This window comes from Euwallacea fornicatus, chromosome 34, assembly GCF_040115645.1.
Source record: "Euwallacea fornicatus isolate EFF26 chromosome 34, ASM4011564v1, whole genome shotgun sequence".
In the NCBI taxonomy this organism is placed as follows: domain Eukaryota; kingdom Metazoa; phylum Arthropoda; class Insecta; order Coleoptera; family Curculionidae; genus Euwallacea; species Euwallacea fornicatus.
The window spans coordinates 510485-535649 of record NC_089574.1 but is presented as its reverse complement, the minus strand read 5'-3'; the positions used below and the strand labels follow the sequence as shown (position 1 = coordinate 535649).

The following is a 25165-nucleotide window of genomic DNA, read 5'->3' as shown; positions in this document are numbered from 1 at the left end:
TATATATATATATATATATATATATATATATATATATATATATATATATATATATATATATATATATAAATATGTATATATACCATAGTTATAAAAAAAGAATAAGGAACATAAATACGTAAGCACATAAGTTACAAATTGAGTAAAATATACATTTATTAGATTATCACACCATGTATTCCCTTAATGAAGAAGGCACTATCTAAGCATATGCCACATCCGTAGTCTTTCATGAAGATTTGAATAAGTGACACGAATAATCTAAATTTGATTTTGATATATGTCTTGAACCTTCTGGTGGGCTAAAGTGATGTATACATATAAACATATGCAAAACTGTATCAAGTACCAGAAAAACACTTAAATCACATTTTTCTTCTGTAGATATAGGCTTAAACGGATAACTATAAAACAAATTGCAACTAAGATGAACTAGTTCTTGGTGCGTCGAATTTCTAAAAAAAATTAGAAATTCAAGACATTTATATGCTTATTATTCTAGAGAATTTTTTAAGTTAAAAATAACTCGAGACAATTTTAAGAAAATAATTTAATCGTAATCCTTTTGAATATTACAAAGGGACCCCGAGCTTTTATTTTTCAGTCTTAGATGTTGAATATTTGGTCCACTGAACGTAATTTGTAGTACTTGGGCAAGTCAGTAGCTTCGGGTCTAATATGATGAAAAAATTGTGGCATTCATTTTGGAAAATTAAAGAAAAAAACTCGAGCGAATCTGACTTTTAACCTCGTGATTTAGATATGAGCTAATGAAGTTCGACTCTTGAGAAATTAACAGGAGGTTCACTTTTTAGGAACCCGTCAGCGCAGATTTGCTTTTCTAGTTTTCCCGTCGGTTTCAATGTAAATCTCATGTGTCAATAAAAAAGTTAAATATACAGGATGTTTCAGAATTATGGTGACAAGTCGATAGAGGTAACAGATTATAGAAAAATAAATAAAGTTTACTTAATAAAACATCGTCTTAAGATCTGTCATTTCTGAGACACAGGGTATTAAAATCCTACTTAAAAAAAATTTTTTTTTAGTTTATTTTAAAACTACTGGAACTGTTGAAATGAAAATTGGTGTATCTTTGTTTCGTAATCCGATAAATTTGATGGGCATAATTGAAATTTTGTACATAATAGAGGGCGCTAGTTATACGTGTATCATTACATATTTTCATCAAATTTTTTTTTTAATTTACATTTATCGGTAAAAGAGTTCGAGAATATTAAATAACTCTCAATTCTGCATAAAAAAGCTACTCTTAATAAAATACTCTAAAGTGAACGGTTGTCCAGAAAAATGGCAATTATTGTCATATTGATTTTAAACGTCTTTAAAAAAAAAGTCTGAGGTTTTTCTATCATTGCTTTTAATACTATAGTGAAATAAACCCTAATATTACAATAAATGTTCAAAGTGATGACCGCGTTGGTCAATACATAAATTGCACCGTCGTAACAACTTTTGTTGCACTCCTTGGAAAATTCCTGAAGTATTCCGAATCACATCAAGAGCATTGAAAATTTTTTCACTTAATTCTTCAACATTTATTACTGGTTTCGTGTACACTAAACCCTTCACATGACCTCGAAGAAAATAATCCAGGGAGGTCAAATCAGGGGAACGAAGAGGCCATGCCACCGGACCAAGCCTAGTGTTTTCCATAAACCTCATTAAGATGATCTCTCATTATCTCTCTCGTCCAAACTTCTCCAAACTGTCGAATTTGAAACTCCCAATTTATTAGCAATTGCCTGAGTACTCGTGGATGCTTGATTTTCGATTTTTTGGAGGATATCCCCTTCTACTTGTCCAGAACGAACTCTTCTTGGTGCACCAGCATCATGCCTAAAAATTGCTGGAAATTTTGCCCTATTAAGACGTGGTCGATCAGGAAATCTTTCTTGATAAATTCTTTCGGCTTCTCTTATGTTACCTTGAGTTTCACCATAAATAAGCACCATATCAGTCAACTCCGGAAGAGCGTGCTCGATTTTAAAGTAGCTTCTAATGCACAATGGTTAATTAAAGCCGATATGACAATGATTGTCATTTTTGTGGACGACCGTTCACTTTAGAGTATTTTACTAAGAGTAGCTTTTTTATGCAGAATTGAGAGTTATTTAATATTCTCGAACTCTTTTACCGATAAATGTAAATTTAAAAAAAATTTTGGATGAAAATATGTCATGATACACGTATAACTAGCGCCCTCTATTATGTACAAAATTTCAATTATGCCCATCAAAATTATCGGATTACGAAACAAAGATACACCAATTTTCATCTGAACAGTTTCAGTAGTTTTAAAATAAACTAAAAAAAAAAGAAAAAAAAGTAGAGTTTTAATACCCTGTGTCTCAGAAATGACGGGTCTTAAGACGATCTTTTATTAAGTAAACTGTATTTATTTTTCGATAATCTGTTACCTCTATCGACTTGTCACCATAATTCTGAAAAACCCTGTGTATACACGTGATGTGAATTTAGAAATGGCGGGTTCATCTATTAAGCAGTGGCAGAAATTTAAGGCGGTGCAAAAATGGAACCTCGCTACCAAACGGGGCTTATCACTCCAAATATTGAATTTTGGCAGAGTAGTTGTCTCTGAGGAGCATACGTGTGCCGCTCTATCATGTCGTTTGCTATTCATAACTCCATGCTACGTCTCTGGGTCCAACTTAATAAAACAACATGCCTCTGCTCCTCATACATTTCCAATCGTTTAACTTTAGTCATAGATTTGATTTGTTGTCTCGCTTAATTTACTGAAACCTCACTGCAAAATTGCTTCGATCCATGTCAGTCCTCGTGACACTTTTATGACGTTAGACATGCAACAAATAACAGTGAAATAAATATGCCCCAATCTAGGAGAAAATAGCCAAAAAGCCCGACTTAATAATGTTGAATAACAGAGATTTAGTTTCAAGTTTACCTAACGAGAAAGAGAGAGAGATACCGAGAATCAAAACAAAATTAGCATATTAATTGTTCCCGTTGCTGGTAAGTTTACGTGTTAAATTTATCCTGAGGGATTTTTATTCGCCCCGCTCTACGGAGAAGAGATAATCGCTCTAACACGCACCTTTTTGAAGTGGAACTACTCCGCCCAAGGGATTTATAACGCCTGAATGGAGCGTTTCTATTAATTAGCTTGTGTGGAATTGTTCGGAAAGATTATAGATATGTTTTTCTATAATCCAAGAAGGTAATTATTAGACATTCAACCCTGAATACTAACCGAGAAATTTCCATTATTATTTGAGCCCAAAACGGACCGGTAAAAGTTAATCCATTCCCAGTTTTCGAACAGTTTGAGTCCATAAATAATTCACTGTGCGAAATGACAGGTTGACGGCATTTCTAATTTATTAAAGTTTTCTCTTTCTCCGCCGCTCTCTGTTCCGCTTCTAATAAGATGCAATTGTTTTATATCGATTCTCTCATTCTACATTATTCATTTGTCCTCGTTTTACGTATCCGTAACGTTCGAGACATACGCGCACCTAGTTGGTTACTTACGAAGATGGTCCCAGAAGAACCCGCCGCGACGTGTGAATGGACATTTTTTTGCTCAAAATTTGCCGGTATTACAGAGACCTGACCTTAAGGAACTTATGTTCCAAGTTTGAGGGTGCTGCGTTGATTTGTGTTTGTTTCGAAGTTGTTTTAAGGGAACGCTTTTAAAGGTTTTGTAAAAACTGGCCATCGATAGGCGATTCGGTACTTGAATTTGGAAGTCGTTAGTGCGTCCAACATCAAAGTGGAGTTACTAGGTCTGTAAATATGAAACCGGAATTTGCCTCCAAATATCCCTAGTGGTCAATATAGGTACTACTTTATCGTGTTATTAGGGTACTACATCTCTTATTTACATCTGAGAATGATTTTCAAATCATAACAATACAGGTTCAATACTGCAGTACAGTTTGCAATAGCTTTGAGTATGTCGAATTTTGTGCCTATATTGAACAGCATTGATGTTCTGTTACCACTTGGAAAAAACGGCTGCAGATTTACATCGCATGCTTGTTGAAGCTTACGGTGAACATGCCCTTGGAAAATCACAGTGCTATGAGCGGTTTAAAAAATTCAAAAGAGGCAATTTTGACGTCAATAACGAAGAGCGTGGAAAACCACCGAAAAAGTTTGAAGACGGCGAGTTGCGAGCTTTGTTAGATGAGGACGATGCTCAAACGCATCAACAATTAGCGAACCAATTAAATGTGACACGAGAAGCCATTTCCATTCGTTTTGAAAGCTATGGGAAAAATTCAGAAGATAGGAAAATGGGTTCCACATGAAGTCAATGAAAGACAGCAAGAAAATCGAAAAACCACTTGCCAATTGTTGCTCACCAGGTATAACAGAAAGTCATTTCTTCATCGAATTGTAACTGGTGACGAAAAATGGATCTATTTTGAGAATCCCAAACGTAAAAAATCATGGGTAACTCCAGGCGAACCATCAGCATCGTCAGCAAGACCAAATCGATATGGACGGAAAACAATGCTCTGTGTTTGGTGGGATCAAAAAGGCGTAATTTATTATGAGCTGCTAAAACCTGGAGAAACAGTAAATACTGAACATTACCGACATCAGATGATGGACTTGCATCGAGCTTTGCGTGAAAGACGACCAGAATATCAAGAACGGCAACACAAGGTGATATTGCTTCGTGATAATGCACCATCACACACTGCAAAACTGGTGAAGGAAACGATTGGGACGTTTCATTGGGAAGTACTATCGCATGCGGCTTATTCACCCGACTTAGCACCATCCGATTATTACTTATTTGCAACAATGGGGACGCTCTTGCAGAACAGCACTTCACCTCTTACGAAACAGTTCAAAAATGGCTCGATGAGTGGTTTGCCTCAAATGAACAACAGTTCTTTTGGAGTGGCATCCACAAATTGCCAGAGAGATGGGAAATATTTCGAATGAAATATTTTTTATAATTATTGCGCAGCTAAGTTATACTTCTTATTAAAAGATTCCGGTTTCATATTTACAGACTTGGTAGATTCTACTCGGGGGGTATCTAGTCCTTCATTAACGTCACAATAAACTATGGAAATCTTTGGGACATTGATACCAATTAGTGGGTTCTACTTCCGCGGCTGGTTCCTGGGGTTTTGAAGTATTCCAAGGACCACTCTCGGTTTTTGTCAGACCGATAGGAGCTGAAGTTAACGGACTTGGGAAGCAATCTTTAGTCGACTTATTTACAACCGAACTCTTAAATTGATTCGGTCGTGTAATTGGTGCGAGTATGATCACCCTTTTGCGAGTACCTCACTTCTGGGGGTCGCAGCACCAAATTTTTGTTTTCGCAAGTTGCGGTGAATTTGAATGTATGAAAGTTTTTGAGTGGGTTATCTGGCGAGCTGCTCCGTATGGTCGGTCTTGGGGAACTTCTCGCCTCTCCTTTTTCCTCCCAAAAAAGTCGGGCGTAACGCAAAGATAACCCAAGTTTTATGGCTCAATGGTCCTTGCCCTTCTCGACCCTTGGTTGCTGACATCTGGTCATTTATTTTAATTGGTTGCAACCACCAGATGTTGGCTCTCACTTGTAACCCATCGGACTCGAGTATTTGGGAAGATTCTGGGTTCCTTAAGTGTGGGCGATAAACCATACAGCCCGGGTCCTTGAATCAAGTCGAGAACTCTACCCGATTTCATGATACGCCTTTCAGCCATTGTTGTTAGAGAAATTAGGAATTTTCCCAAAAGTCTGAATTGAGTTCAGACAGTTAATAACACTAAAATACCGAGCGGCGGAGTTTAAATGCGGTCGTACCAGCTGCCAAGACGAACACCGCAGTGGTCGACCCGTTGAGGTGACCGCTCCAGAAGCTGTGGTGAAAATCCCCAAAACCGGACCGGAAGTTAGGCATTTTCAAAAATACTCTGCATCGATTTTTTGGACCGAGCAATTAGATACGAGAAAGTTGTGCTTGAGATGAACAAGAACAGCGTCGTGCGGATGTTTCAAGAGAGTGTTTGGCAAAGTAATAAAGCCGGGTTTTTGCATCGTTTCATAACCGCGAAAGAAACGCGAATTCATTATTTCACACCTGAGACGAAAGAGCAGTCAAAGCAATGGACTCAATAGGGAGAATAAACTTCAAAGAAGGCGAAAACAGTTCTATCTGCAGGAAAGGTGACGGCGTTAGTTTTTCTGGTATGCATTTGGGATCATTTTTGTTGATTGTCTCCTTAAAAAAAAAATAAATACGGAATGTTAAACAAATTTATTGCAGCCCTTGAGTGAAGAAATTAGTAAAAAAATGGCCGCCTTTGGCGAAAAAGAAAGTCGTGTTTCGTCAAGACAATGAATCAGTCGACACTTCTCTCATTGCAACGGCAAAAATCAATCAACTTGGTTTCGAATTTCTTCCTCAACCACCCTATTCGCCTGATTTAGTTCCCTCAGATTATTTTCAATTTCCAAACTTGAAAAAATGGCTCGGTGGAAGGAGATTTCCGAATAATAAAGAGGGGGAGTCCGAGGTCGATGTTTATTTTGAAACATTCGAAGCTTCTTACTGTAAACAGGCTATAGAAGCCATCGTTAGGAAATGCTAGTCAATCTCAAAGTGTCAAAGGGGACTATGTTGAAAAATAATACTTTCCGATTTTTTTTCTTTAAGTGTTAAGTCGAGTACGTCCAGGACTATCCTCGTGCCATTTGGGAAGTAATTCGTAGCAGCGCTTTGATTAATGCCGAATCACTACTGCTACTGCTAATACACGTTATCTAAATAGACTCCAGACGGTGGAAACTGACCGAGTCACCATCACGTGCTGCTATCTGCACGTATTCCTGCTTGCGCCCATGGACATTATCGATTTAACCCTGATTTTGTTAAAATTGTTGATCTGCCTGAATTCTGGTGGCAATTAAAGCCTCCGACTCTCTAAAGTTGCTAAGTCTTCTTGAACCTCCTAATTAGGGCTGTAAAAAGTCACTAGAGGGGAAGAGCCGCTGTCTCGGTGATTCACGGAGCATATCAAACCCAGGTGATTTCCCATCAAAGATAAGGAGTGATTGAGTTCTACATAGATGCACGCATGTAATTAATTAAAGAATTATTCTAGACATAGAACAGAAGGTATCGGCGAAATGTTAGAGCCCGACGACCCAGCATAGACTTCATAATTTACTGCGACTCTTGATTAGGGTTTGGAGCAACTGTCAGGACTTCGTTAGGCTCCTGGAGGATTTAGTGGTCCACAAGGCGAGGTCGATTTGATCTGTGAAAGGGCGTCTTCCAGGCCATCGTTCAGTGAGGCGTCGTCAAGTTCTTCGAACATGATGAGAGGGTTGTAAATGAAGAAGTTACCGACAGGACGGATTAGAGCAGAGGAAAAAGTGGCGCAAAATGGGAGAGTTCCTCAGAAAACAAAAGGAAAAAGGCACGGACAAATTAGACAAAAGATCTCTACAGTATGTACATAGAAGAAGTTCCAAAGCGTCAATTCTTGCAAAACGTGCCCTGGATAAATTTTAGATTTAATTCAAACGCCTGTACTAATTCCAATACTGGAATGAAGACTTCGAAATGGCTAAACTGAAACACAGGAGCAAACTTTTTAATCTGGGCGCGTTGTTTGTTTTCGGTGGAGGCCGCGAATAGAGCGCTCTGCAGTCAATTATTAAACCTCCTTTTACAATTGAAAATTTCAATTTTCGCTTTATCGGCCCAAAGCACGCATCTATCCCCGATATTTCTCACCTAAGACTACTAAATCATTTATTAGTCCGCTCTACAGTATAAAATTTTAGCAACAAATTGGTTTTCGGGGAACACTTCCGGTCGACCGGAGTCTATCCGTCTCTGTTTGGGTTTTTTTTTTTTAATTTTTTTTTTTTATCTCCGCACATTGCGAAATATTTAAATTAATGAATTTTGACACAATCCGAAACAGCAACGAGTAAAATTAAACCAAAGGCCGTAATTTAGTGCGAACGTGTTATTTCAAAAACATCACGGCATTAAATCGTTTTTGCCCGTCGACTGAGGCCGCCCTACGCAATCAACCATTTTCCTGTTATAAATGAAATGAAGTAGCAAGTTTAAATTAACAGAGTTTCCAACGATCGGGGATAGGGGGAGGAGGAAGGGGAGTGGTGGGGGTGGCGAGGGGCGGGAGGGGGGGGGGTTAAGGGAGAACATAATTAAACTCAAAATAGATTCGTAGATAATACTCCAACAATTGAGGGGCAATTTAATGTGACGCCAAGAAAAACGCCTTTTCCGCGAACATCGAAGTGAAATTATTTCAGCAGAGAACAATACGGGCTAATGGTTTCAGTTTCGATCCGGTTCTAAGATAGTGATAGTTTATTAATATTCACAATGGGTGTGTTGATGTACATTTAATTTTATACAGCAGTAGAATTTGAATCTATTTCGCCAAACGCTTGAAAGCCGAACGTTACCTCTCTCGCATAAAACTGCAATAACAGTAATTTTATTACATTTGATATCCGTAATATATTATTCGTTTTACCTTGAAGTTGCGGAAAGTTACATAAATAAAAATTATTACCCTGGGCCCCTGGGGAACAGGGTGGATGTGAATTCTCTCCTTACATTATCCTTCTATTTGCCCTAGTGATATATATTTGCCAGCGACATTAATATGGTATATTCAAGTCGTTTTTTCATCGCGTCTAAGCCAGTAACTTAGTATCTTATATTTAAGTATATTAGGCCGTGTAGCATGAAATGAGTAGATTCTCGAAATGCCACATTCAACTGCGAATAACTTCACTCTAAATCTATATTTGGACTTGACTTTTTTATGTGGAAAAGGGAACGGCCATGCAAAATAGTGAAATTCGTGTGTTAATGAAATATGAGTTCCACTGTGGAACTACAACAGCTCAGACAGCTCGCAATATTAATGATGTGTTTGGTACTGAAGTCACTTCACAGCAAACTGTATCTCGTTGGTTCATGAAATTTCGTTCTGGCAATTTTGACCCAACAAATGAACCACGTGGATGACCTGAAACTCAAGTGGATAACGATCATCTGAAAGCCGTGGTGGAAGCGAATCCACATCAAAGTGGGTTCGAATTTTCGTTAATATTCAATGTAACCAAAAAAACAATATTGACTCATTTCACTGAAATTGGTGAGGTGAAAAAGCTGGACAAGTGGGTACCGCATGAGTTGAGCGACATACAGAAAGAACCACGTCTCGAAGCTTGTGTTTCTTTGTTGTGCCGGTATAATAACGATCCATTTTTGAATCGGATTGTTACTTGTGATGAGAAATGGATCCTATATGACAATACCAGACATTCGTCGCAGTGGTTGGATCAAGACGAACCACCGAAACATTGTGCGAAAAAAAATCTTCATCAAAAGAAACTTATGGTGTCCGTTTGGTGGTCCAACGCAGGTGTCATCCATCACAGCTTCATGAAACCTGGTGAATAGATTACGGCTGATGTCTACTGCCGACAGCTGACCGAAATGATGAGGCAACTGATGGTTAAGCAGTCAAGATTAGTCAATCGAAGCGCACCGCTATTGTTGCGCGACAACGCTCGGCCACACAACGCGCAAGTCACCTTGGCCAAGCTACAGGAGTTGGAATTGGAAACTCTTCGTCATCCACCGTATTCACCCGACTTAGCACCCACTGATTACCACTTCTTTCAAAATTTGGATAACTTCTTGGTAGGGAAAACATTTAACTCATAGCTGCCATCCACGAGTTTATCGACTCCCGGCCTGAAGGCTTTTACAACAGGGGAATCAATGAACTTCCCGTTGAATGGCAGAAGTGTATCGATAATGGTGGTGCATATTTCGATTGACAATAAAAACATTTCATATGAAAAAAAGATGACTAAAGTTTCAATTCAATTCTACTCATTTCATACTACACGACCTAATACTATAGCTGATTTTTGGTGTTTCTGTGGCATGACGATATGAAAAACCACTAAAAATTCAATTAAAACTAACACTACAAATTTTTGTCATAGTGTCACCTGAATGTAAGAAATAGGTAGCTCCAAAGCTTTAAGTTTTCTTAGTTATCTAATCATTTATTTAAAGCTTACTTTGTTTAATTCATGCCATTAATTTAAAGGACAACTTATTCAATTTTAGCAACTGAAAGTGTTGTAGAAAACATAAGATTGGAATAAATACGGAAATTTAAATTTGATAAACCTTTTTTTGTGTTACATAGCAAAATACGTATTTCTCAAGTTACCTAGTCGTTGCATTCAGGCGACGATATCCAAGAATTGTTTGGAGTTCTAACATATTTACAGGGCCGGCCTTACCAAGACCGGCGTCCTGGGCTAAAATTTTAATCATCGACAAGTGCTTTCCTCGTCATGGCTCGGATCATTAATTTATTTTACTGATTCGTCCTCGAAATTCTGATGGTGGCATATTTAGAGGCACATCATCATGTACAGCTTAAAATAGATAAAAATTGCATGATTTCAGGCGAGAAACTGTTAATTCCATGTCTGCTCCATCATGTCATCCAGTGAAGCTCCATCATCTGTTCTTTCCTTCCGAAAACTATATCAAAACACCTTTTCTTCATCTGCTGAACTCCTCCTCGTCAAGATAAGTTAAGCTAAAAAAAAGTTTTTTTTTCGGGTTGTCTTTAATGCACAATGTATAATGGATAATTGTTCATTGAGACTCTCAAATTTAGATATGTCGATGTTTGACAGGTGACCGAGCAGGGAACCCCCTTGCGGCAGCTGCAAGCTCTTCGAACAACCGCTCTTTCTTCGAGGAGATTACTAAGTCGTCGAAATTTTAACTGTAAAGGCAACGTTACAGAATTATCATCCTTCGTCACTTTGGTTTTTTTTCTGTCATTGACCAGTCATGCGGTCTGACACAGCCTGATATCGTCAGAGAGCCACCGGTGAGGCGTTTATACTCACATGGAGTCCTTCGAAGCCACGGCTGCATCGAACTTGAGAAGTGGCTTTTCGGCCAAATCTTGTGTCTCATTCTCTCATCAGAATGATTCCATTCGGATATTAGTTTTTCTCATACGCTCATTGAGTGTACATTTTTTTTGTGTAATGATCTGAAAACTCATAAGTATTTTACGCGTTTTGAACTTGCAAATATTTCATTCCATTTGGATCCTGAAAACTATACGGGCACGTTAAAATAGGAAATTAACTTTCGGAGTGCCCGTTCATTCTCATCGAGAATCGTAATTGCTAGACCAATTTAAAATTGTGCTGCTTTTGTCAGTCTCCCGACTTAGATCAAACTGATATTTCTGAAGAAAAATCCTGCAAAAGAGAAGTCTTGTTTGTTTCTCTGTGTACAAGATTACTTTGAATGTTTCTGTACGGAGAAAGCAGGAGGAGTTAAAGAGCTTCGAAACTACATATTTGGATTCAACATAGTTATGAACAATGGAACATAAAGGGACTCTAAAAGCTTGATCAAATGGATATCTGTCCAGAAAACTTTTACAAATGGACCTTTTTGATTTATCTGTATAACAGGTATATTCTAGTTTTTCGAACGAATTCAGTCTTCTAGAAATTGCAATCATAACGAACAAAGCACTTACTATTTGGCAAAATTGAATAATGACTAAAGAATGAGATCATTTAGACTGATCTGAGATGAGGAAGGAAACTCGTTTTGTCTCCAGAACTCTCATATCTTCCTTCTAAATAGCGGCTTTCAATTACCTCGCACCTTATACACTCACTTTCACATGAAATGCACCACTCAGTAATGCTAATAATGAAGTCTTGTAACTTTGGCAACATAATGCTTCATAATGGAGATATCAAATAATCAGACTTGCAGTAAAAAAGAAAGAATGCTGGTGGTTTTTTTGTCATTGACCTTTTAGATTTTTTATTCAATTGTAAATAAATAAAATAATATTTACATGGAAATATCAGTTTATTTTGTTGTTGAACTGTGAACGAGACATCTCAAGATGCCCCCAGTGAGACAGCATCGAAGTTTTTCCCACGTTTCGGATTTTGAGAGGGCGAATTATCGGCATGAAGGAGGGTGGACTTTCTTCTCGTGAGATTGCCCGAAGAATGAATCGGAACCGCACCACGATTGCGAGAATATGGTCTTCATAGTCTGAAGAAAGGCATCGTCCAGCTGGACATCCTCCCCGTAGCAGCAATGCACGTGAAGATCGCCTTCTTAGACGGATGACCATTGGTGATCGATTTCAAACAACGATGTTTGTTGCAGTAGATTGGATGGGAGCTCAAAATCGTCGGGTGTCGATGGCAACAGTTTACAGAAGAATTTCGTCTTTTGGCCTGTACTTCTACCCCCCAAATCTACGACTGCCACTAATCGCCCAACACCAAGCTTCCAGATTGGCCTGGCGTCAAGAACGAATTGATTGGAGTCATGAGTGGAACAATATCGTCTTCAGTAAGAAGTGACGATTTTGTTTATGGATCAATGATGGTCGCAGAAGAGTCAGACGATACCGAGGTGAAAGAAGAAATTTGCAATTTTGTGAAAGGCGCTACACAGCTCTAACATCTGGTGTTATGGTCTGGGGTGCGATATGTGTTGGTCGCTACATTAACAATGTTCTGAGGCCAGTATTAGTACCCTTCATGCGAACTTTACCAAATGGCATTTTCCAACAGGATAATGCAAGACCACATGGTGCGAACATTACTCGACAATACCTGGAAGAAGCGCAATTGAAAATACTGCCTTGGCCTGCACGGTCACCGGACCTATCGCCCATCGAACCTCTTTGGGACATGATGAGTCGCCGTCTTCGAAATTTACCGAGGCCTCCAAACAATGTGGATGACCTACGACATCATCTTGAGGTAGCATGGAATGAAATACCCCAGGAGGATGTTGATCATTTGTTGCAAAGCATGCCGCGAAGAGTACGTGCTTGCACTGCCGTACGAGGCGATGTCACTCATTATTAATTTCTTAATTAACAAATGTTGTATCTTTTTACTGAAAGTCTGATCATTTGATACTCCATTATGAAGCATTATGTTGCCAAAGTTACAAGACTTAATTATTAGCATTACTGGTTGGTGCATTTCATGTGAAAGTGAGTGTATATCACTAAAGAAAAAATCATATGAGTTACAAGGTAAAGGACAAGATCGAAGTTCCATGCTTTGGTTTTAATTTGAAATAAAAGAAAAAAATTGGTACGTGCAATTCAATAATAGGTTTTAGGACCTCTTGGATTTGGAGGACTTAAAAACCTTTGTGCCTACTAAATAGGCCCGAAATTTCCGAATTTTCCAGCAATGAAAAATGCTCTGCACTACTCAACCTCCGCTTTTGTCATCGAACTTGTAGCGTGATATGCCTTGATATGTAACAGCTCGTGTCGAAATCTGAATCTGGTTACATAGGTAGCTATTATGGATAAATATGGCAGTGGATCAGCGTATAAGCTCTCTGGATTGAAGGAAATGATCGAATCGAGTGTCGTTTCTTAGAAAATATAAAGTTCTGTACCGTCGAACCATCGGTGTCGATCAGTCAAAAATTTAGGCTCTCCAGCCACCCCAAAAAACAATAACCCTAAATTATTTTTATGATAGCGAATCGCGATTTTATTATACACGGCCAATGTCTCGAAAGTGTTTTAAATCCAGGAAAGCGAGAACGTTTTATCCGAAGTCGGTTACGTAAGGGGCATTTCAACGTTATTTACGATCGAACATACAATAATAAAATATTTTGTACGTTGTAAATATGAAATATGTCCTTGGACGTTTAAATCGAAATGCACGCCCATTTTTGCTTTTTTAAAATATCCAGCCAGCTTAAAAAAGAGACATTCGTGTGCGGTAATACATCGCGACCGTTCCAGAGGCATACATATTGAATGTCCCTTTCAGGAATTCACTTCCATTGTACGGGAATATTTTCGCAAATTACTTTCCGTGTTTGTATGAACAAATACTGGTGTTTAATGCTAAATATTGTTCGTTGCCGGTGGTCTCCGGAGTAAATAACAGAAAGCGAAAATTACCCCACCACGACACAAAGAGTTAGCTGCAGGTATATCCTGGGATCCAGGAAATCGTTTTTGTTATTGTATTATGGATGATGCCGGCGGGGCTCTCCTTTAATAAAAATTATTGTTCTACTCCACTGCTCTCGACGGCTGCAGGCATAATCGGATCAGATATCGCAGGACCTGCACAATCCGAAGACGTCGTTCCCGAACACAAAGATTTCAATTTGCCCTCGAAATTGCCTTTCAATAAAAAAAGAAGAAGAGCATAATATGAACACTAAACCGGGCTCGTCTTGTTTGACAAAGGGTGAATACTTGGGCCGCACAAAGACTCCGATGATGGCAATAAATTAAATATTTATTCTACAATAACCGCACGAGCAGTACAGTTTGTCTGTTAGTATTGTGCGCTTGACAAAGAGACGTATTGAACCCGAGGAAAATGTAAATCTAGCCTTTATTTAAATTTGCGGAAGTTTAGTATACAATAGTTATGTAATTTGAGGAGATTTAAATCATTGGCAATTCTCGTTTTATGCGCGCAACAAAGCAACTGCGAAAATTTTATGTGAATTAGACACATAAAAAGTGATTCGAAAAGTCGTTACGAGCTCAGTTTTCCACCTTGTTAAAAAGGGTTGGTTGTGTTTCCACGCACCCCTAAGGACATTTAATTGTTGATCCTCGAAACTCCCACTGTTCAACCCAAACTTCGAATTTTTTTTTTTTTGCGAAGGACGGGAAACACACACTTACACTAGTACAAGCCCATGATCCCAAGTTTTCTTCCCGACCCTTCACGTTAAGCTTCAACTCCTGTAAAATCATACTTTTTTGAACGCGCTCCGTGTCCGTTGTTAGCCGGTAAATTTTCCTTACTTGGAACTTCCGCACATTTCGGTTCGTTATTTAAAGTATTTTTAAAAGAAAAGATATACGGGCACGTCGCAATAGAAAATGCACTTTCGATGTACCGAGACGTTATCTTCTATACCAACTTAAGTGTGTCCTGATGACTCTTAAAACAGTATCAACGGGAAAATCCTTTGTCCTTCCGTGCGTTAGAGACGTGTATAACTGCTAAGACTGTATTTTGCGCTTAAGTTGCGAAATATCGTTGTTTTTCCAGGAAATTTTTCCGTGGCCAACGAACGCAAACCGCGGATTGCTGCATATTGCATGTCAAGCGAAACTCGGAACGAGAAAAGTTGCAAACGTCCTAACCACTTGCGACAACATGTGTAACAACAAAAGGAAATTACAGAAATATTCCATTAGTGTTCTGCGGGGCAAAGAAAGGAATAAAAACCCTTTGTGCTCGCATAATAATATCAAAATAATTGGCTTTTTAATCTGCGTTGGCCGCTCGTGTGCTTTGCCTTAACGAAGCGAGCGAAATTATTTAGAAACCGGAAAACACGTAATGGCTTTAACTTTTAACCGATTAGATGCGTTTGGTCCTGCAAAAACAATGGCAGGGGTCCTGATTAAATTAACAAATAATGAGATTTTCGGACGTCCGTTCCGAGTTATTTTTTCTTCGTCGTTGAGGTCGCTTTGTCCTCTTTTTCCAGTTGTTCCCCCATCCGAAATGTCAACGTGTAAACCTCAAGCTTCACTAGTTTCCCTTCAGAGACAGTGCCACATCGTTACACGACAAAAGTGTCATTTTTCGGCAGGGACTCCTAATTTTTACCTAAGTCGTAATTATGATAAACTGCCGCAATCAGAATTATAATTTGCAGGGTGTGCACACGGTTAAATTTCCTTAACGATATTAAGTGTAACGTACAGCACGTTATTGGGCCGTTCGATAATTAATGTCGTTTTATTCTCATACCAGGTCTGTAAATATGAAACCGGAATTTCCCTCAAAATATCCCTAGTGGTCAATATAGGTACTACTTTATCGTGTTATTAGGGTACTACATCTCTTATTTACATCTGAGAATGATTTTCAAATCATAACAATACAGGTTCAATACTGCAGTACAGTTTGCAATAGCTTTGAGTATGTCGAATTTTGTGCCTATATTGAACAGCATTGATTTTCTGTTACCACTTAGAAAAAACGGCTGCAGATTCACATCGCATGCTTGTTGAAGCTTACGGTGAACATGCCCTTGGAAAATCACAGTGCTATGAGCGGTTTAAAAAATTCAAAAGAGGCAATTTTGACGTCACTAACGAAGAGCGTGGAAAACCACCGAAAAAGTTTGAAGACGGCGAGTTGAGAGCTTTGTTAGATGAGGACGATGCTCAAACGCATCAACAATTAGCGAACCAATTAAATGTGACACGAGAAGCCATTTCCATTCGTTTGAAAGCTACGGGAAAAATTCAGAAGACAGGAAAATGGGTTCCACATGACTTCAATGAAAGACAGCAAGAAAATCGAAAAACCACTTGCCAATTGTTGCTCACCAGGTATAACAGAAAGTCATTTCTTCATCGGATTGTGACTGGTGACGAAAAATGGATCTATTTTGAGAATCCCAAACGTAAAAAATCATGGGTAACTCCAGGCGAACCATCAGCATCGTCAGCAAGACCAAATCGATATGGACGGAAAACAATGCTCTGTGTTTGGTGGGACCAAAAAGGCGTAATTTATTATGAGCTGCTAGAACCTAGAGAAACAGTAAATACTGAACATTACCGACATCAAATGATGGACTTGCATCGAGCTTTGCGTGAAAGACGACCAGAATATCAAGAATGGCAACACAAGGTGATATTGCTTCGTGATAATGCACCATCACACACTGCAAAACTGGTGAAGGAAACGATTGGGACGTTTCATTGGGAAGTACTATCGCATGCGGCTTATTCACCCGACTTAGCACCATCCGATTATTACTTATTTGCAACAATGGGGACGCTCTTGCAGAACAGCACTTCACCTCTTACGAAACAGTTCAAAAATGGCTCGATGAATGGTTTGCCTCAAATGAACAACAGTTCTTTTGGAGTGGCATCCACAAATTGCCAGAGAGATGGGAAATATTTCGAATGAAATATTTTTTATAATTATTGCGCAGCTATGTTATACTTCTTATTAAAAGATTCCGGTTTCATATTTACAGACCTGGTAGATGGTTTAATCTATACACATCGAGTAATAGTGATCTCGTCGTTTATATTATCATATGCAATTTTAAAGGTTATGTTTCAGACTTTTTTCGATCGAAAATCGAACGTGATTAGTAAACAAGAAGTTGTTTAAAATTTAAGTTGAAGATGGACAATCAAAGTGAGCATTATCGACACATTTTACTATTTCACTTTCGAATGGGCAAAAATGCAGTACAAGTTCAAAAGAAATTGTGTGAAGTTTATGGTGAGAACTGCCTTACTGAACGTCTGTGGCAGCGTTGGTTTTCTCGCTTTCGTTCCGGAAATTTTAATGTCCAAGATGTACCACACGCTGGACGCCCAATCATCATTGATAACGATAAAATAAAGGCCTTAATCGAAGCTAATCGCCGTATGACAACTCGAGAGATAGCAGTAAAGTTGAACATATCGAATTCAGCCGTTTCTCTGCAATTAAAAAAGCATGGGTACGTCAGCAAATTGGATGTTTGGGTTCCTCACGAATCGAAGGAAATTCACCTCACCCAACGCGTTAACGTATGCGATTCTTTGCTGAATCGTAACCAAAACGACCCACTTCTAAGAAGAGTCATAGCGGGTGATGAAGAATGGATTGTCTACGATAACGTAGTCCGATCATGGACCAAACAAGATAAACCTGCGCAATCGACGTCCAAAGCCAATATTCATCAAAAGAAGATTTTGCTATCTGCGTGGTGGGACTACTAGGGTATTCTTTATTTTGAACTGCTTCCGAGAAACCAAACTATTGATTCGAACGTTTATTGTCGTCAGCTATCGAAATGGAACGAAGAAATCAAAAGAAAACGTCCTGAACTCGCCAATCGCAAAGGGGTACTGTTCCATCATGATAACGCTAAACCCCATGCGTCTTTAATAACGCATCAAAAATTACTGGAACTAAATTGGGAACTGATACCTCATCCACCATACAGCCCTGACTTGGCGCCATCAGATTATTATTTTTTTTGTTCTCTTCAAAATCATTTGAATGGTAAAAATCTCGGTTCTGATCTCGCCGTTAAAAATGAGTTAAATCAATTTTTTCTTCTAAAAATCAAGGCTTTTTCGAACGCGGAATTTTCCAACTTGCCGGAAGATGGCGAAAGGTCATCCACCAAGATGGCCCCTACATCACTGATTAATATTTATTATTAATGTAAGTATATTCACTTTGAAAAAACATAAAAAATGCGACATTAATTATCGGACAACCCAATAGTAACGCAGGCAGGTCGACAATAGCAGTTCTCCCTGCACTTTGAATATAAATTATTCACGATAATAATTGATAACTATATTGCCGGTTTGGCAGTGTAATCACTGTAAAACGTGCCTCGGTAAATGAAACCTCTCTGTGGCAGTTGAAGAAACTTTCGAAATTTTCATAGGTATGCCGTTGAAGATTTGACCGCTCAATTTACCGTAAAATACCCTCATAAAAGAGTGTTACATTCCAAACATTCTAAGGTAACTTTTAACAAGAATTTTACGATACGTCCGGTTGTTCGATCGGTTTAATAACGCCGGGAGAATAAAAGGAAAAAATAAAGCAACGATTCCGTAATGATGAGGGCTTCGCGTGTCTTACAAAGCGATCATTTCGCTAGAGGAGAACTCCAGACTTTCTCATTGCTCTTTATTTCTTTTCATTGCGTTTTATGTTCCGCCTTGAGCAGATACTTCCTTTTCAGCGAAATCCCCCGGACCATTTGTTACTTATCCGGATTGGATATCTCAATATATTATTTCTTTCTCCCGTTGCAGCCGCAGACCTTCAAATAGAGCATTTTAAAAACGCCCTAAGGTAAGTGCCTCACATCGATCCCATGCGATGGGTCGATCGACTCTTCGGCTTCCACGTCAGAGATATTAACGTGTATCATTATCATATTCCTTATTCGAAACTATCCGGAAACTTTGAACTTTGTCTTGGTACCGGCAAATGCCTCCGCTCATCGGTCTTGGTGTTGGCAATTACGAATTGTAATTTCATTCCGAACTTCTCACCTCAATTTGCAAAGGGAGTTTACGGGGACGCACTTACTACACTATAATTTGGGACGTGAAATTAATAACTCGTATAACCGAGTTAAGCTAGATACTTTAGTTTGATTATCAGGTCGGGTAAAGGGCTCTGCGAATCTCTACGTTTATCGCAGTTAAGTCAACAATATGTACCAGCGCTAAATATGTGAGTTAGGAAGTCGAGGAAACTTAACCACGTCTATCAGAAATAACAGAATTTAGAAAGAATTTTTCAACTCGTAGGGGTTTTTTCCGATTCTGACTTGATGGGCTGAAATTCCCGAAATAGCTTGCGTCCGGGTATGCACTCTGCGGCTCTAAATTGCCCCCAACCTTTTGTTAACTTTTTAACAAAAAATTATTAAAAATAAATTTTAAATCGGTATTAAATTAAAAGGACAAAAAATACCTCCTTTTGACATTTGTTTATTTTTCTTAAAGTTGCGTACGTCACCAGTGGCACAAATTGACCAATTTTCTAAAACGAAATATGAGTGAAGTCACACCTTAAATTAACGGTTTTTCAAAAGTACGTTTAATGGTCCACCAAAATTAAAAATCCATCGATTAGCTTTTGAGAGAAGCAGCTTTAATGTTGGCAAAAAATGCAGTGCAAAGTAAGTTAAATGGTACATAAACGATGAAAAAACTTGGTTGCTTCCGATTTTGTGCTCACAAACACTCTTTGGTTAAAAAAAAAAACAAAAAAAAGAATAAATAAATAAATAAAAATAACCAAAATAGTGATTATTTAAAATGGAAAAAGTCATGTTATTGATGATTAACGTCTTACCAATTAATGAATGCGCACTAATTGAATATGCGCATTAATTAGCCAACCTAATGTGGAAAGAAATTCTACAGAACTTCATGGTGGGCTTCTAAATTGTATTCTCTATTCTCAAGGAAACGGAAATGCATATTACAGCTTCATCAAGATATGCATATATCTTCAATATACAGGGTGTCCTCGAATTACATGGCCAAAGTAATACCGCAGATTGTTTGAGTGAAAATAAGTCGATTTAACTAAACTTCCCTCAGTCCAAAAGTTGATAATTATGGAGCTACAGGGTGTTAAAGTTGAAAAAAAAAATCACATTTTCTTTAATATCTTTCGATTTCTTTGAGTTAGTTTCACGAAATTTCATATTTGAGGGTGTTTTAGGATACGAAATTCAAATTTATTAACGATTTAGTTGTTTCTTCTAGGGGGCGCCACAAGCGACCATTAGGACACATTTAAATCTCTGTAACTTTTTCGTGCCACGGTGTATATTATTTTGGTATTTAAAAACCTTTTTCCCTACCTTTTATACTTAGAAAAGGTATACTTTATTGACGTCGCTAGAAGCAACGGTTTTGGAGAAAAATGCATCTAAGCCTGATGATGCATGCAAATTACCTTAAAATTATTTTCCGTTAAAAAAAATTAAGTTTTTCAAAAATAATTATTAGTAAAGGTATAACAATAAGTTTTCAAAATCAGATATTATTAAATAGATAACAAAAATAATAATTAACAAAGAAACAACAACAAGCGAGAATAACACTTACTAATTAATTAAATTATTATTGGCCATACTTATGGATATTTACAGGAACAAGAAGCGAAACTGACAAGAAAAACTGAGGGCTAAATAAAAAAACTGACATTTGAGAAACAAATTCAAGTGTTAAAATGTCAATTAAAAACATAGCCAACTGAGTTATTTACTTAAAAGCGCCAACGCAAATATGCAGCGCATTAGAATTATGCGTTTTTCTCCAAAACCGTTGCTTCTAGCGACGTCAATAAAGTATACCTTTTCTAAGTATAAAAGGTAGGGAAAAAGGTTTTTAAATACCAAAATAATATACACCGTGGCACGAAAAAGTTACAGAGATTTAAATGTGTCCTAATGGTCGCTTGTGGCGCCCCCTAGAAGAAACAACTAAATCGTTAATAAATTTGAATTTCGTATCCTAAAACACCCTCAAATATGAAATTTCGTGAAATTAACTCAAAGAAATCGAAAGATATTAAAGAAAATGTGATTTTTTTTTTCAACTTTAACACCCTGTAGCTCCATAATTATCAACTTTTGGACTGAGGGAAGTTTAGTTAAATCGACTTATTTTCACTCAAACAATCTGCGGTATTACTTTGGCCACGTAATTCGAGGACACCCTGTATATATGGTTAGAGTTCCGAACGTTTTTCACCTCTTGGGGCTACGAGTTAGGCGTGCTGTCGACTACTCCTTACCACCACCCTTAAGGTTATCGACCAAGATTGACACTGCCCGATACATTACCACCAGGGAATTTCCTGCTTAGATGAACTGCCAAAGCACCGATAACATCCTGAAAAGGTCCTGAAAAAGAACCTCGTTAGCTGGTATTTCGTCAGCAACCTCACCCAGTTTACAAGGATGCGGAGCATCTAGATATTAATGAAGGATGTTCCGTAGTTTTAATCATTCTATGTTATTATCGCCATTTGCTTGCCCCAAATTTTGGCCGTTGTACATATTGTATTGGAATTGTCAATAATAGATTTTACCACAGGAACTCAATCAATACCTTTGTTCTTTTATTGCGGCAAGAAATTTATTCATGTAATGTGTCGCCATGTAAAATTTCAACGTTTTCTTTAAGGGTAAATTCATTTATTTCGCTATTAGAATCATGTGGAAATCAGTCAAGGTCTAACATGGGCTGAGAATTTCAGTAGGAAATAATGAGAGGAACGAAGCAAACAATGGCAGAAAGGAAGGAAAAAAATTATTCTCCACGTGACCGTACATTTTCCGAAAGGAAATTAGGAGTCCCTTTTCCCAATTGTCTAGGAAATAATGCCTTGTATCATACCTGTCGAAAATTACATGCACATTTTAAGCTTATCTCGAAATTATCTGTTAGTATTGTCAGTTGGAATCTGAGTAAGTTGATATCTTTGCTACGCATGAATAAATATACATTTCATGCTGACTTTTTTTTTTCAGAAAGCTTACGAGAATACTTCAGTAAATACGGCGACATTTCCGAAGTGATGGTAATGAAGGACCCTGCCACTCGCCGATCGAGGTAAGTCACACCTTAGAGGCAATTGCACCTCCATAAACCATGCCAAACCAACCAACTCAACTCGTCTCAAAACTCCACTCTACTCAAGCATTTTCTTAATTCAAACAAACACTTAAAGTGCGTAACGTTATAAGGACAGATTAGAGGATCGCTTTACTTGGATTACGCCCTCTTGACATAAAATTAAGTGTACATAATATGGATTAATTAGTCAAAAGAACCTTTAATACAGTGTTCCAAGTTTCGCGGTTTTGCCCTCGCTGAACTTTGTCAGGTCGAGTTAGTTTGTTTGACATGTTACCCCATTACCCTTATTCCGTTCCGGACCTCACACCTCCCTTTAACATATGGACCTTTTTACACTTGCTGACGCCCAGTCGGCTTGGGATCTAACCTTTGCATTTTACGGAAGTTCGGGAATTAGTTATCAGATCTTTTTGCGTAAAAAACAAGTTCATTTAAGAAAATGCGTGACAGCAAGGTTCTACGGCCTCCCAAATGCCTGATTCGAATTTAATCTTAAGGAATTCGGATGAAGAAAGAATGAGATCGGTCGAAACTTGCTAAAGATACCGAGTGCGCCCCAAACGTGACATTCCATGAAAAATATGCTGGCACGGATATTTGTTACTGCTTGTATCGCCCTGTCTGTGTGTTCTGCTTCGGAAACTTGAGGGAGCATGGTTGAATTTATTTTACTCACGAATTAATAATTGACTTGAAATTTTGCTAATTCAGCGCTATATACTACAATAAACTATAGTAGAAATACAGGTAGCGGCTTAAATCCATAATACGATTACAGTTGGGTTCCTTTTGCTGCTCAAATAAGTTCTATTTACTTAAACTGATGCCATAACCCGTTTCGCCTAGGGTTATGCGCTATATGCTATGCGACAAGGAACATTGCCCCTCCCCCCCCTTACTGCACGACTGCAAGAATTTTAGTACGATCCAATACTCAGAAACAGTTCTGAATTTAGAAAAATCGATTGTATAATAGATACGTGTATACAGTCACATAAGTCTACGTACACCAAGCAAATTCGTATTATTTCATAGTTAGAATCATGATCCAAAAAATATTTTTAAATGTATTGAAATCCTCTCATAAACGATTATTATTGATAATTAAAAATTTGGGTTTCGATTAATAGGTTGGAAGAAAAAAAATTAAAATCAAAATTTCCGATCTCACAAAAGTGAACATGCAGCAGATAAATTTTATTATACTTAAAGAAAACAAAAAAATTATATTTTGTTGGTCCACCTTCTGCATCTACAACTGCTTGCAATCTTCTGGGCATGGACGAAACCAAATTTCTCGTGACATCTGAGGTAATTTCACCCCAAGCCGAAGTTAATGCTCTTTTTAGTGATTCTTTCCCTGAAATTTCGCACCCTTCGCTCTAATTCGTCCCATAGGTGTTCTATAGGGTTCATGTCTGGCGACTGCGGAGGAGAATGAAGTTGCTTGGGCACGTTGTAAAGGAGCCATTCTTTGACAACCAGGGCGGTATGTTTGAGATCGTTGTCTTGTTGGAATATCCATTGGTTTCCTAATCCCAAACGTTCAACTGAAGGCAATAAATTATCACGCAAAATTTGGAGATACTTCCGATGATCCATTACACCTTAAATCAAAACCAAATTTTCCACACCAGCCGCAGACATTGAGCCCCATACCATTATAGTGCCTCCGCCATGCTTGACTGTGGGTACCAAGTTTTCAGGTTTCAGCTCTTCATTAGCTTTTCGCCATATTTTTCCCTTACCATCGGAACCAAAAATATTGTACTTACTTTCATCAGTAAACAAGACCGAACTCCAAAACTGAAGACCCTTTTCTAAATACTTTTTTGCAAATTCTAGGCGTTTTCTTCTATTTTGCTGTGAGAGTAGGGGCTTTTTCCTAGGAACCCTCCCATGAAATCCCTTTGATCTCAGAACTCTTTTTATAGTTTCGACACTGACACGTTTACCAGTTTCTCTTCGAACTTCATCAGCCAATTTCGGAGCTCTAATTTTCGGGTTTAATGCAACTTCTCTAACAATAGTAGGAATTTCGCAGAGGCTCATTTTTTTAGGGCCTCCAGATCGGGGTTTATTATTAGTTAAATTTAATAAATTAAAGTTTTTTATGATGGTGTGCACTGTAGAACGAGCTGACTTGACAGTTTTCGCTATGTCACCATAAGATTTTCCTTCGTTTCGTAATGAAACTATTAGTTCTCTAATTTCTTTTGCAATTTCTCTTCGCATTATGTGCCAGAGATTCAAAATTCGATTTAATGTGTTTTATTGAAAATTTTACACTAAACTAAATTATTATTTGTGCATATTTTTGCGATAAAATCTATGAGGCCCAAAAAAAATTGTAATATTTGTGGTATTTTTACCTGTATGTTCACTTTTGTGAGATCGGAAATTTTGATTTTGATTTTTTTTCTTCCAACCTATTAATCGAAACCCAAATTTTTAATTATCAACAATAATCGTTTATGAGAGGATTTCAATATATTTAAAAATATTTTTTGGATCATGATTCTAACTATGAAATAATACGAATTTGCTAGGTGTACGTAGACTTATGTGACTGACTGTACATTCAATTTCTGGACTGGCTGGCACCAGTGAACGTAGTATCGCAAGAGCGTGCTAAGCAAATTACGAGTACACTGAAAAAAGAGAATACTGGCTTTGAGTGTCTAAATCCACAAGTAATTTCCTTATTTTACGTTGAGTAAATGCACTACAATTCAAAACATAGGACGAGTTGCATGTAATAAAAAACTTATTTCAAATAAAAAAGCAGTGAGTTTCTGAGCATTGAGCCTATTTACTTTACGTATCTTCGTATCTAGAATCTCATATGCCAGAATTTACGCGACATGAAAATTTCACAGGTTCGAGTCAC

General features: G+C 37.9%; 1 protein-coding gene across 4 annotated transcripts in view; it reads left to right on the top strand.

Annotated features, from left to right (window-relative positions):
- Rbp6 (RNA-binding protein 6) overlaps positions 1–25165 on the top strand; it is a 513430-nt gene that overhangs the window by 173067 nt on the left and 315198 nt on the right. For all 4 annotated transcript variants that reach the window (XM_066299645.1, XM_066299644.1, XM_066299643.1 and 1 more), the window contains exon 3: positions 22167–22248. In XM_066299645.1, coding sequence (XP_066155742.1) covers positions 22167–22248 — 82 coding nt within the window. The remainder of the gene's footprint in view (positions 1–22166; positions 22249–25165) is intronic.